Source organism: Babylonia areolata, chromosome 18 (assembly GCF_041734735.1).
Source record: "Babylonia areolata isolate BAREFJ2019XMU chromosome 18, ASM4173473v1, whole genome shotgun sequence".
NCBI classification, from domain to species: domain Eukaryota; kingdom Metazoa; phylum Mollusca; class Gastropoda; order Neogastropoda; family Buccinidae; genus Babylonia; species Babylonia areolata.
The window spans coordinates 16,333,685-16,348,361 of record NC_134893.1 but is presented as its reverse complement, the minus strand read 5'-3'; the positions used below and the strand labels follow the sequence as shown (position 1 = coordinate 16,348,361).

The window sequence follows — 14,677 nt, the reverse complement described above, 5'->3', positions numbered from 1 at the left end:
TCGATGAAAAGCATCGTCTATTACAGCCAGGTGCCGTCGTGGTCGACTGTGGAGCAGCTCCTGGATCTTGGACTCAGGTTGCTGTCGAAAAAGTGTGTCATCCTGCTGACGTCGATGCAGACAAGGAAAATGGTAATGAGCCAAGATCAGAATTTGCCTCATTATTATTTTTTCTTTCATTCTATTTTTTAGTGTCATGAAGGGGAATGGGTGGGTTCAAGCACTGCATAGCTCAGTTGCAAGTATGCTGAAAAAGTTTTACCAGAATCGTATTGGACCATCAGATTTAAAGTTTAACTCTCTAACTATTCGGTAATGCAATTCAAGTACAATATACTAGATCTATTTATATACAAACCTGTGCACAAACACGCTCTCAAGATCATTCTGTCTTGGCCTATAAGGCTATATTCAGAGTAATCATCAGCATTCCCCATCGCCCACAATATCAGCACACTCACTCACACACACACATACACACACTCACACACACACATATACACGAACATTCCTATATTCTGCCTCTCCCATAATACCTACACCATACACATAAACCCCCACCCCCAAACACACACACACACACACACATGCATGTACACACACACTCACCATTATGCATACACTTACATGCACTCATATACACACAGATAGTTCGCCTGATACATACATTCACACACACATACACAAACACAACACTTACACATCACATACTGCCACCAATTAGCTGCAAGAGTGGTGGGAAAAGATCTCTGATGCCTTGCATGTTGCTCAGTCTGATGTATTTGGGAGAGACTCTGTTTTGAAGAAATTTGTGCAATGTTGGTTTGGAAATGATATTAATATTCATTTGATTTGGAATTTGATTTGCAAAGGAACATGCTTTTCCTTTCATGCTAGACTTTTGGCCGCTCTCTATCTTTCTTTCTGTGAGTGTGAGGCAGTCAGAAGTCTGATATTACAATAATCACATAATTATTTCATTGTGTGTCAGATAGATCAAAAGAGCATTAATTTGACCTTTATGTAAAACTGATATTCACAAAATAATTACACATAATTTAGAAATATGGACCCCCATTTTTGTCATTTTTTCTTGCAGGAGAAAACAAAGGTCTGGTTATTGGCATTGACTTGGAACACATGATGCCAGTGGAAGGTGCCTACATCATCCACCAAAGTGACTTCACCTTGCCAGACACACAACGAAAAGTTCAAACAATCCTGAATGGAAGACCAGTAAATGTGGTGCTCAGTGACATGGCTCCAAGAGCCACTGGTCAAAAATCTTTGGACCATGAACTCATCATCAGTCTATGTTTCTCAGTTTTAGTGTTTGCACGAAACGTGTTGAGACCGGGGGGTCATGTTGTGTGTAAGCTATGGCAAGGTGGAGAGCAGCAGAAACTGGAAAGTGCCATGGGAATGATGTTCGAGAAGGTGAAGGTGGTGAAGCCAGCTTCCAGCAGAACAGACTCAGCTGAAATATTTCTTGTGGGAAAGAACTTCCACGGTGAAAAGAAGTGTGAATGAATCACTCTAGTGTTCTCTGTCAAAATCATCACATACTGACATAGAGCTGCCAAGTGAATTCAGTTGGAAGTACAGGGCATGTTTGCATGTGCACACACTGGCACACACACACACACACACACACACACACATATACACGAACATTCCTATATTCTGCTTCTCCCAGAAGTAGCACTGAGTAGCACGCTCTTACAGTGCGCTCCGGTCTGAATCAGGGACATCATCGTTTCCAGTGTTGCTTTAGGTGTGAATTGCTATCCATTCCATTAAGGCTGGCAAGAAGACCAACCAACACAAGTTTTATGCCGTTAGTGCTGGCAGAACTGTGGGAATTTTCACAAGCTGGAATTCTGCTTCTCAATCTGTGACCGGCTTTCCAAAGTCGTCAGTGAAGGCCTATGATACACTGGATCAAGCCAAGACGGCTATGAGACTGACGGGTTATACTGAGCCTGATGTGTTCGGGGACAATGACATCAGCCCTCCATCCATCAACTGGGCTGAGGATCAGTTAGAAGCAGATCGAGAAGTAAGTGAGCATGACAGCGAAGAAGATGACACTGACAGGAAGGAATTTTCTGAAAACAATTGTTGTGAAAACGATAGTTGTGAATGTTTTTGCAAGAAAGAAAGAAAGAACGCTAAAGTGCTGTGATTGTGGGGGGAAAATTCACTGGACCTGTACTGAGCTACCAATGTATCAGCTGTGTGTTTATATCAACACACAGCGAAAATTCACCTGTGGGATGTGTGCGGCTAAATACATAAACGACAAAATTGCAGAGGAATTCCTGGCGATCCAGCAGTCTCTCAAAGCCAGTGCTGTGCCGGAAACACTGCTGAGTACTGCCCCACACCAAGACAGAGCATCGGGCGTGTCTGACACATCCGTCAGCCAGCTAATTATCTCCCACCACCAGGAAACCACCACAGTGCTGCGAACATGGAGGCAGCCATGACGACCCTAGTTGAGCAGGTACAGCTGGCAGAGGAAACGAGAGGCGATGCCTTGGCTCAACTAATTAGTGACAGATACACAGTCACTCAACAGCTACCACAGCCTTCGGAGATAAGGGGAGAGAAACAGCCCCGCAGTGAGCAGAGAAAAGGCGACCACACTACTCTGTCCCCTCCCCATCGCTTCCGGACACCACCCCTCTCGCTGATGCCAACACACCAGACTGCACCCCTTCCACTCACACTCCCCCTCCCCTCACTACAAATCCCTCTCAACCTTTCCGTACCACACGGAACCCCCCTCCCTCCACCTCTAACCATCTCTGCAGCACAGGAGGAAAAGCCCCCCTCACCATGCCTCACCAGCCAGCAGCAAGCCCGACACCCACAGAGATGTCGGAAGATAGCAGTGATGACGATGACAACACGTGCGCCAGTTCCTACGAAGAAGAAGACGAGACAGATAAGCATACCGTGAACAAGGAGACCGTCAATAGTGAAGAGACAGACCCCTCTCTCCCCCACCTCCTCATAGTGCATGACTCCACCCTGAACGACGTAGACAGTGCTAGACTAGGGAAATCATACGGACTAAAAGTAACAAAAAGAAAGGCTAGCACAGTAAAAGACTGTGGTGCAGAAGTAGGCGACAACCTCGACGCCATCATGCTACATGTCGGGGTGAACGACCTGAAAACAAGGGACCCAGAAGCAGTAGGGACTGATATCAAAAACCACATCTATATGCTCCTCAGAAAAAACAATAAGAGGAAAATAATTGTCAGCAAGACAGCACCAACAAGGGACGAACATCTCAACACTAAAGGAGCCGTTCTGAACGCCCTGCTGTATGCTGAGTTCCTGGCTGAGGAGAGAGTATCCTTCATCTCCCATCACAAACTGCAGAGACAGGAGAAGAAGGGACACTTCCTGAAGGACGGCCTCTACCCATCACAGAAGGGGTCTGGCATCATGGCTGGCAACATTGGTCACCATGTGCACGGTCTCTTCTGGGAGAAGGCCAAAAGACGGGGACAACACGGAAGCGTTCCTGTCAGTCGGGCCAGTGGACAGACGAGGGACAGAGACGCCGGGCGCAGTGACCAGGTGACCAGAGACAACCAGCGTCACCATGACAACGTGCCACAGGGCAAGAGGAGGAGCCGCTACCACAGGAGTTACCTGGACCACCACGGTGACAGACATCCCAGGCGTGATGACCACAACACCCTTCATCGGGATCATCTCTATAGCAGGCACTACCATGACAACTACAGCAGGCGGTACCGGTACAACGTCCGTGACTGGGACAACCACCGCCGTGACTGGGACAGGGACAACCACCGCCGTGACTGGGACAGGGATAACCACCGCCGTGACTGGGACAGGGACGACAACCACCGTCCTGGTGACAACCGCCATTGTGACTGGGACAACTACCGCAACAGTCATTGTGACTGGGACAACCGCCGCTTCCAAGATGACAACCACCGTGCCTACCACGATGAGAGACGCTACAACAACAACCACCGATACACTGGTCAGACAAGGCTCCACCTGGACAGAGACGATACGATCACTGCTTTCCGGGGGCATCAGAGAAGCCGTGACTACCGTGCGTCCGGTCATAGTGATCGTCGAGACAGACACTATATTCACTGGACTGACAGATACTGAGACACGCTTAATGTAAGGTACCGTCTGCATGATAAGTCCTGGAAGTATGTGTTTTACTGACCATTATGTTACACTGATCATAGCACTGTACCAACACAAGCAGATACTTGATAAAACGATTGTCATTTCTCCTGAAGACCATAGCACCATACCACAGAATTAGAGACATCATTGAATCAAATACCGTTGTGAAGATACTGTCGTGGAACATCAAAGGTTTTAGGGAAACTATTGACGGAACAAAAACAAACAAGTTCACAGAAAAAGAAGTGACAGACTTATTTTCAAGCTATGATATCGTTATTTGCCAGGAAACTCACCTGGACAGGGATAAGACCAAAGATATATTTTTACCTGGCTTTTCAGCAGGGGTACACTACTGTAGGACAAAGCGAGCAAAGGCACAGAAAGCCTCTGGTGGAATATCTGTATTTGTGAAAGAATATTTAACTTTTAAGACCACGTATTAAGTTCCTGCCACAGAGCAGTAGTGACATTGTGTGGATGCTGATAAAAAGTTTTAATACAGATCAAGACCCTTATGTTGGCTGTGTATACATACCACCTGAATTCTCCTCCTTTGGACGTGACCACACACGGGACATATGGGAACAACTAGATAAGGATGTAGAACTGTTTACCACAAAAGGTAATGTCATTTTGTGTGGTGACTTCAATGCACAAACTGGTATGCTAGATGATTTTATCCAGATGGACGGTGAGAACAATATGTATGATATCCCAGTTAACTACACATGTGATTATGTGCACAAAAGAAGTTCATCAGATAAAGTAATACAGAAATATGGAAGAAGGTTGGTTAAACTATGTATGGAAAATAATATGTATATTTTAAATGGGAGAACTCTTGGTGACTTACATGGTAACCCCACATGCTTTTCGCCAACAGGGAAAAGTGTCGTAGATTACTTTACATGTTCCCAGGACCTTATGCGAAAGGTGATGAAATGCAAGGTAAAAAATCTTACCATGTTTTCAGATCACTGTCCTATCGAATTGTTCATTCATCTACCAGTCACAAGAAAGAGTTCACCCTCTATTAGTTCTGTCAGTAGAAAGGAATGTCCCACTTTAAGAGACTCAAAATACAATCGTTCTTTCTTTTGGAAGGAGGGCTCTGCCGAAAAGTTAGCATCAGCACTTAAGACTTTGTCTGTTTCAAATAAGATAATCTCTATTAACGAAGGACTCGAAAAAGTTAACTTCCGAAACGTACATACTGCCAAAGAAGAAATTGAAAACTCTGTGTCAAATCTCACAAGCACTATTATTGCAGCGGCCGATTTATCGATCAAACGTAAGATTAGATGCACGAAACGGAAAAAGAAGCCGTCTAAAAAGTGGTTCACACGTGACTGTTTCATCCAAAGGAAAGAGGTGCGATCTTTACTGAATGCATTGAACAGAAATCCTTTTAACAGAAACATTCAAAATAAATACTTTTCTTGCCTGAAAGCATACAAGAAGACCATAAAGAAAACAAAAAAGACATACAGAAATGAACTTGTGAGAAGTTTAAACACAGCAATGGAGCACGACCCCCAAAAGGCTGGAAAATACTATATGAACTAAAAAATGCAGATAGTTCTACTCAACCGCAGAGACACACATTATCTGCAGGTAAATGGATTAATCATTTAGAAAACTTGACAAGTAGTGAAGTACCCGTTGATAAAGGTAGGAAAAAACACATACAAAAAGAACTTGATAGAATAAAACAGACTATGCCAGTGTTTGTCCTCGACAATCCTTTTACGATGACTGAAATAATGTGAGCCGTAAAGAGTCTCAAGACCAATAAAGCCCCCGGTAAAGACGGAATTACAAGCAAAATGCTCAAAGCAAGCATGTCCAGCATCAGTGCTACTGTATGCAAGTTATCAATGCCATATTTCAGACTGGTATTTATCCCAGTCAGTGGAAAGACGGAATAAATGTTCCTACCTTTAAAAGTGGAGACCCAACCAATCCTAACAATTATCAGGGTATAACACTCAACAGCACCTTTGGAAAACTGTTTTGTCAAGTTATCAACAGAAGAATTGAAACATATCTAGAACAAAACAAGGTACTAATAAAAGAGCAGGCTGGTTTCAGAAGGCATTCTAGAACCACTGATCACATATTCATGCTGAAAAAGATAATTGACAACATCATAAATAAAAGAAATGGGCGTCTCTACAGCTGTTTTGTTGATTTTAATAAGGCATTTGACAATATATGGCATGATGCACTTCTTTTGAAACTAAACAAAATTGGGATCAATGGAAAATGTTTCCAAATTATAAAAGAGATGTACCAAAATTCAACTGTATGTGGTAAATCAAACGACGGGTTCACAAATTCTATCGCAGTTAAAAAAGGAGTGCTTCAGGGAAATGTTATTAGCCCCACGCTATTCAATATTTTCATTAATGACATAAGAGAATATATATACGATGACACCTCACCATACATCAACGAAATGACCAAGACTCAGATCCCTTATCTGATATATGCGGATGACATTGTGATGCTCTCGACAACAAAAGTAGGACTACAAAACAAACTAGACCAACTACATGAATACTGTCTGCAATGGGGGCTTAAAATCAACAGGGACAAAACAAAAGTCATAATTTTCACAAAAAACGACCCCAAAATACCAGTGCTCTTTTCATATGGCGATAACTGCATCGAAACGACGGATAGATACAAATACTTGGGAGTTATTTTTCATAAGAGTAGAAATTTTCACCTTGCTGAAGACCACTTAGCCAAACAAGGACATAAAGCAGCACCTGCTCAGAAATGCAGTGTGTGAGGGAAAAAAGTAAAAATGGATGTAATGACGCAACTGTTTGACACTTTAGTCACCCCAATTCTCAGTTACGGCGCTGAGGTGTAGTTTCCATTCAATTGAACTGCGACAAACTTCTCCACGCCCTATATGCTGTTTAACCAATTTGATGCCTTTCTCTCCGCAAAATGCCCATCAGAAAATGTACATGTCAACTTCTGTAGGAGCTTAATGGGCGTACACAAAAGATTAATTAAGTTATCAGTCCTGGCAGAGCTGGGCAGATACCCCATTTCTCTGACCGCAGTGTGTCAGGTCATCTCATTTTGGGTACACATCATAGAATCAAAAGAAGATAGCTATTTGAGGCAAGCATATGATGATATGTTATCGATGAATTCATTGGAAAAAGTTCCTTGGCTTAATTTTATCAAAAAGATACTGGTTTCAATTGGATTCTCCCACGTGTGGGAGAACCAAGGCACACTCAGCATTAACTCTCTCCATACGAACGGCGAAAGAGACGACGTTAACAGCGTTTCCTCCCAATTACCATCATCAAAATATTGCAAGCGGAACGCTCTTATACTGAAGAGATGAATGTTGACAAAGAATACCACAATTCTGACGACGGAAGCTAAAGTTTGGGTCATTCAGACACCCACTGGACATCCGAGGGGTCTGTGTAGAGGAGAAGATAGGACTGGCCGTACTGAGTGAGTTAAGCGACTAAAATATTCTGTCATGAATAAACTACAGGATAAATATGTTCGATATTGGAACAGCAGAAAGAACGAGACCATTTCAAGGTTCTCCTTTTATTGCAAAATTGCAAATACTTATACATTACAACCTTACCTGATCAGCTGCAAAAATACTAAACACAGAGGAGCACTATGTCGATTGCGAATAATTGCACATGAACTTGAAATTGAGTGTGGATGTCACTACAGTCTAACTAGGAAAGACCGGCTATGTAAATCATGTGGAGTTATAGAGGATGAACTGCATTTTCTGGGCAAGTGTAGTGTGTACTCTGACTTGAGATCTCGCCTACTTGTGACAGTTAATTCCCAGTCTTCGAATCATTGGCCAGATGGCACTGGCAACACAATGATCGAAAGGCCGAGTTCTCTGTTGCCACAAAATTATTTCCAACCAGAACTGGCAAAATACATATATATGAATGCTTTAAAGTTCGCAGTCCATAGCTATGTCTTATGGAATATCCTGCATGTGCTCACAACTTATTGCTTTTACTTTTTGTTTGCTTGTTGTGTTTAGTTTATAGTCTCCATAATTCCTATGATGGTTTTACGACAATTAACTGAGTTCACACACACACACACACACTATGTACTTTTTTAAAGTGAAAACTTGGTTAACTAATGAAAGAAAACACACACACACACACACACACACACACACACACACACACACACACTTACTCGGTCATTATAAACATGAAAAATAATGTGCCACAGTTAAGATACTCAAACATATTCAATATCAGTCAATATACAATGGCTCAGTTAATTACCAGTATGAAAATCAGCAAATTCACATTCTTCTAATGGACAGGCTGTGATGAGTGTGAATACATTTTGAGTCCATTTCATGGAATGTGTGTGTGAGATTGTGTTTTTGTGAGAGAATTGGATAGGATCCCATTAATTCATCCAGTGGATAGAGTTTGTCAAGGGTATGTTAGCTGCTTTTGCAGGATATTTATTGGAATGCTTGTATTTATACTGCATGACAGTTACATACCTCGAGTCACACTGACAGACATCCAGATGTGAAATCAGTTGCTCAGGAAATGTATGTTTGGACAATGCTCAGAATTAAGAAACTACCTTGTTCCAGACTTTTCCAGTTTGCCAAAGATTAGATATTTTTATTGAGTTTATTCATCTAGCTAAACTTTACCCACCAAGAACACCAATGTTTGCATTTTTTCTGTCCATTATATTGGTATTTGTGAATTTTCAAGACTGTATATCCGACATTGGTTTTCAAGGTTTGATTGATATTTATAAAATGAATATTGAGACATCAGCTAGAATGTAGTTAGCATCAGAAATAAAACAAATTATTGTTCGTTTGAAATTTGACATACGGTTGTTTAAGAAATGGCATATAAAGATATATACACACAATGAATCGTAGTGGCATTTATTTATTCATTTGGTTGGTGTGCTGTGAACGGGGAAGTGATGAAATTGGAATCAGATTACAAAACTGGTGGCAGATTTTGACTTTGATAGAATATGCTGCTACTACTGTGATGGTGGTCCTGCACCCTTGCCAGCAGCTGATCGTCATTTAGATTGTTCCAGTCTACAGCTGTTTTAATAAAGAACGAGTCCTTAAATTGTTCTGTTTTTGTTTCTGGAACTTCTTGTGTTCTATTGTTCCTTCTGGCTGACCTCTCCACAATGTTGCTGGGAACAAAGTCAACAAAGCGCCTATGCTGGATGCAGCGTCTGTTTCTTGCTTGTTCTTTTATGAACTAACCAGGTGGTACAGCCGGCACCTGCCCCTCAACCACTCGTTTTAGAAGAGACGGAGGTTTTGTCATCTCTCTTGCAGGCTAGGAAGCTGTAGATCCTTCAGCATAGTTGAGACAGAGCCAGATTCTTTACTTCTGTAGTCTCCTTTGATGAAACATGCTGCTCGGTGTTGTATTTTTTCAATCTTGTCTACATTGCCTTGGTGGTAGGGCCACATACTCGAGGATGGACCACATGAGTGCTGTGTATGCAGTCTTCCTATAGGATTGAAGGCAGTGTCGCAAGTTACGTTGGAAAAAGCCAAGGGTGGAATTTGCTTTTTTGGTGGTCCTAGCGACGTGGGAGTGCCTCTTTAGGTCATCTGATATCATCACTCCAAGATAGGGGTTTGTACTGACTTACTGTAGTATTTTGCCATTGAGATAGTAGAAAAAGTCAGTCTTCTTCTTGATTGTGATGCTGTAACACTTCTTTGCATTGATGTGCATGCCCCAGTCTTTTGCCCATTTCTCAAGTTGTTTCAGAATATTTTGATTGCCCAAATGGGGTAAAGCAAGGTTGTCTTTTGAGCCCACAAATGTTCTCCTTTTTTATTAACGAATTAGCAACAGAATTGTTGAGAAAAGGAAGACATGGAATTCAATTAATTCCGGGAGCAATCGAGATATTTTTACTGTTATTTGCAGATGACGTTGTTCTTTTGTCTGGAACTGTTAGGGGTTTACAGAACCAATTAAATGCGTTGAAAGAAGAAGCAGACTATTTGGGTTTAACAGTGAACATGGATAAAACTAACATTATTGTATTTAGAATGGGTGGACATCTGTCAGTGCACGAAAAATGGCTTTATGGAAATGAGGATGTTAAAGTTATAAATTCATATAAATATTTGGGAATGATATTGTCAACAAAATTAAGCTTAAATTATGCTTGGGAAGAATCTTGCAGGAAAGCAAAGAAAGGTGTTATTGAAATATTGAATTCATTAAAAAAGCTTAAGTCTATTGATTACTGTTTGTTTTGGAAAATGTTCGATACACAGATTGAACCTATACTTACATGTGCAGCCGAAGTTTGGGGACTAAAGGTAAATTCACAGATGGAAAAAGTACATACTTATGCAATTAAACGTTTTTTAAACGTGCCAATTCATTCATCCAACACAATGTTATATGGGGAAATCCTTTGTATATAAGAACGTTTGTAAAATGCATTAAATATTGGTTGAAATTATTGAAACTTCCACAATCACGTTTACCCAGACAGGCTTACGAGATGATGCTGTTGCAAATGGAATTAGGAAAAGAAAACTGGACTTATAGTGTAAAAAAGGTTTTGTCTGAACACGGTTTTGGAATTGTGTGGATGTATCAGGAAGTGGGAAATGAACAGCAGTTTATATCAGAATTTAGAGATAGATTGATTTGTTCTTTTAAACAAAATTGGCATTCAGATATGGAAAGCAAAGAGAAATATAGTTGGTTTTTCTCATTCAAAAGTATATTTCATACTGAAAAATATCTAACAGTCATCACAGATAAGTGGCACAGGTTAAATTATGCAAGATTTCGGCTACGGACATTTGGTTTCAATGCAAATAAATTGTGGTTTCAACCTGCAGCATCCACAGAATTGTCATGTCCTTTGTGTGCATCTAGTGTAGATGACGAAAAACATTTTTTGTTTCATTGTAAATTATACGATAAAGTAAGAGAAAAATGTACATTTTTTTAATCTCATCTAGCTAAAAGACATGATGTTTTTTCTGTTTTATCGTCTGATGATGAATATATCATACAGTCAGTAGCTAAATTTATCTCAGAAGCACAAAAAATAAGGCATAATCACAATGATCAGAACACACCAGAGTAAATGAGGAGGATATCCATATGTTAATTTTATTTTCTTATGTTAATTTGGTAAGGTAGATAATTGATATATTGAACTATATCACTCATAGAATGGGTGATCGAGTTTGTATGATTAGTTTCTTTGTGTGTGTGTGTGTGTGTTCCGCTTGCTTAATGTATCGTGAGAGAGTTATATTTAGAGATTTGTTTGTTTGTTTGTTTGTTTGTTGATGAAATGCTGTTAAGCAGAATGTTGCTTTGCATTCAAGGGGATTTAAGAATTAATCCTCGTCACCCGCTTGTCAATAGACCCTTACAGGTAATGACAATAAAAATGTCAAAGCGTCAAGTTGTTTCAGGTCTTCCTGGAGTGCAAGATGATCAGTGAAGGTCCTTATCTGGCGGTACAGTAAGCAGTCATCTGTGAAAAAGCGCACTTGGGGTTTAACTGCTAATGGCAGGTCGTTTATGTGAATTAAGAACAGCAAAGGGCCAAGCACTGTACCCTGCAATATGCCAGAGTCAACTGCAACTTCTCATGATTCCTCACCATCCATGGCAGAATATTCTTATCAAATATGTCTTAATTATGTGTGTTTTGAATTCTTCCTTCTACACAAAAAGACACAAGACGTCAGTGTGAGTGTTAACACTTTATTTGAGCTCACCAAAAAAGCAATAACCAAACCACAAGCTTTAAAGCAATGTAAAATAAACTTGCAAATATGGAATGTTGCCAAAACACTGCATGCGAGAAACTGCAAATAAAAATGCAAAAGAACAAACTTAAAACATGCATGTAATGACATAGTTTTCAGTAAACTGGTTTAAACAATCATAATAATGGTATTTCACCATAGTAATTCTAAATAATAAGCATATACTGCAGACAGAAAGGAATTCCATGAATTGTTTCCTACAAAAAGCTTCAAACATTTTTTTCTTGTGAAAGAGGCCGAAAAGCTTCATGTTCCATTTTTTTCTTTTTTAATGGATTACTCAAGATCTATCACAGAATTGTTAAAATTTTTAATGATTTCAGAATACACTGTTTCGACAATGAACCATTATGCAGTCAATTCTTGCTATAAACTCACAAGCAACCACTTTCCACCATGTATGGCAATATGCAACCATGCGCTCTCATCATGACGACACAAACAGAATCTTAAGCGTCTATTAAATTCACCAAAATCTGAATTCCAGTTTGCTGTCCTAATTACCCAAACTTTCTCATCCATCCCCAAAATGCACAAGAACACTCTGTTGGCAGAGTCCTGGTCTGTTGGAAAACAGAACTTGATTGTGTGAAACATGACGAAGGTGGCAATATATAACAGACATGTAGACTGAGAAACTCATTCTATGGTGGCAACCACACACTGAGTGCACACAAATATAAGGTGAGCAGAAAAGGCTGCAACACAAAGCACGATAGATATGTATTACGTGAAACAGAGCTGAAGTGAATGGAACATCTGCACAACCTTTTTTTTCCCCCACAGAAACCACAAATTAAAGCATCCAATGTTTAACAGAAGTTTTGATTAAAAGTAAAAGTAATAAATTTGATTCAAATATAACTGAAAAAGACTCCAGCTTTAGGATTAGTCAAGGAAGCATGTAGTAAAGTATTGCTTATAAATGCTGCAATACACTTAATTTTGACAAATGGATTTCAGAATGAAATAAAATGCTAGCATATTGAAAGATAAACATATATTGATCTAAAGTAGGCACAGACTCTGGCAGTAGGTGATCTCAAGGCCAAGCTGATAAGAGTAATGTCAATTCACTCTTCAGCTTAATTCAGGTATGTTTAAGAAATGAACAAAATATATCATGCCTGAAAAAAAAAATCACTGAGAAACAATCCAAATCAAAATATTTACTTTTGTACTGGCTGCAAATCAAATACAGATAATGGCAATATTTGCACACTAACTGCTTCTGCTTTCTGAACAGCTGTACATCTATGAGCACTGCCACTGGATCATAATGTTGATATGTTCAATGATAGCTTCTTCTGTTCTGGTCTTCAATTTCCTGATATCTTCTGATACATATGCAAATGGGTCTTTCACAAAATGACAATGGGGAAAAAAAAAAGATGAATTTATTCTCAATGTAATGGGTGTGGAGGGAGAGACTGCCAAGAGTATGACTAAACAATCAAAAGAAACAGAGATTCTTTTCATTTACCAATTTAAGTTAAACGACTGACATAAAAAAAAAAGGGTAGAATTCAAGTGTTCAATGAAAATTAACAAAAAACTGCAAAATAATATTAGCACAAAATGCTCTTCACAAGATAGTTATGAACAAAAATACATGAACAAATCTCCACCCAGGGGTTAGGAATATAACAAACAAAATCAAAGATTGGAACACAACACAATCAGGAAAAAAAAAATCAAAACATCTTTGGGAAGGATGTTGGTGGAAAATATAATCCTCACAGAGTGATTTGGAACACACTTACACAGGGCCTTCCCTTTGTGTTACCATGACTGGCAGGATTTCCAAGTGAACAGAAAAAGTAAGTGTCCAGAAACAGTCCACAGTAAAGCAAGAAAATTGTCATTGCAGGACTGCGGAGCTTTTGCACCATCATGCATGTTGTAAAATGCTGTAAAATACCAAGCAACAAACACATAAACTTTGCAGTCATGAGGAGCACCAGAGAAAAGGAGAGGGGTGGGGAAACAGGAGGGGAAGGGAGATTCACTTGTGAGCTGGTACAGCTCTTGTGATTCACAACAAAAGTAACTCTCTGACCAATTGGCCTGCACAATGCACCAGGTTATGTTCTTTTAGAACATGCACAAGAAAAAATTTTTTTTCAAGAAAATGTGCAGTGAAAGTACATTGTTATCAAACATGCATGAGATCAGTGGTAAACAGGACGAGATTGGAAGTCATAGGGCAAGAATGGAGGACAAAAAGTGACATGTGCAGACACTGGGTAGAACAAGAACATAAAACTGGCAAAGCAAAGTGAAAATTCAGTATCGATCCTTCATAAACAAAGATATTAATACTGAGCTTATCAAACATGAAGAAACATTCTTTTACTCTTCCCCCAGAAAACATATGTAAGCATTTGCTGGTAACTTAAGATTATTTATTTTATCACAACCATATTATCTTTGCAAGAAAAGAACACATTCAAGGAGTGAAGTATCACTGACAACCATCTCTTCCATAAATATACAAATAAATAAAAACAGAAAAATGAAATAGTTGTGCTAAGCTATAATTCTACATTTTACAAACTACCAATCTGTTGACACATTGCTAAACTATTGTTGTGAACGTCACATGCATATAAATCTTAACAATACAATTCT

General features: G+C 39.8%; 1 protein-coding gene across 1 annotated transcript; it reads left to right on the top strand.

Moving 5' to 3' along the window:
- Positions 1-1,531, top strand: LOC143292526 (rRNA methyltransferase 2, mitochondrial-like). The gene is made up of 2 exons (XM_076602889.1): positions 1-132; positions 1,100-1,531. Exon 2 carries the CDS (start codon positions 1,141-1,143, stop codon positions 1,528-1,530), a length of 390 nt encoding a protein of 129 aa, XP_076459004.1. The 5' UTR covers positions 1-132; positions 1,100-1,140; the 3' UTR covers position 1,531.
- The last annotated feature ends 13,146 nt before the right edge of the window (positions 1,532-14,677 follow it).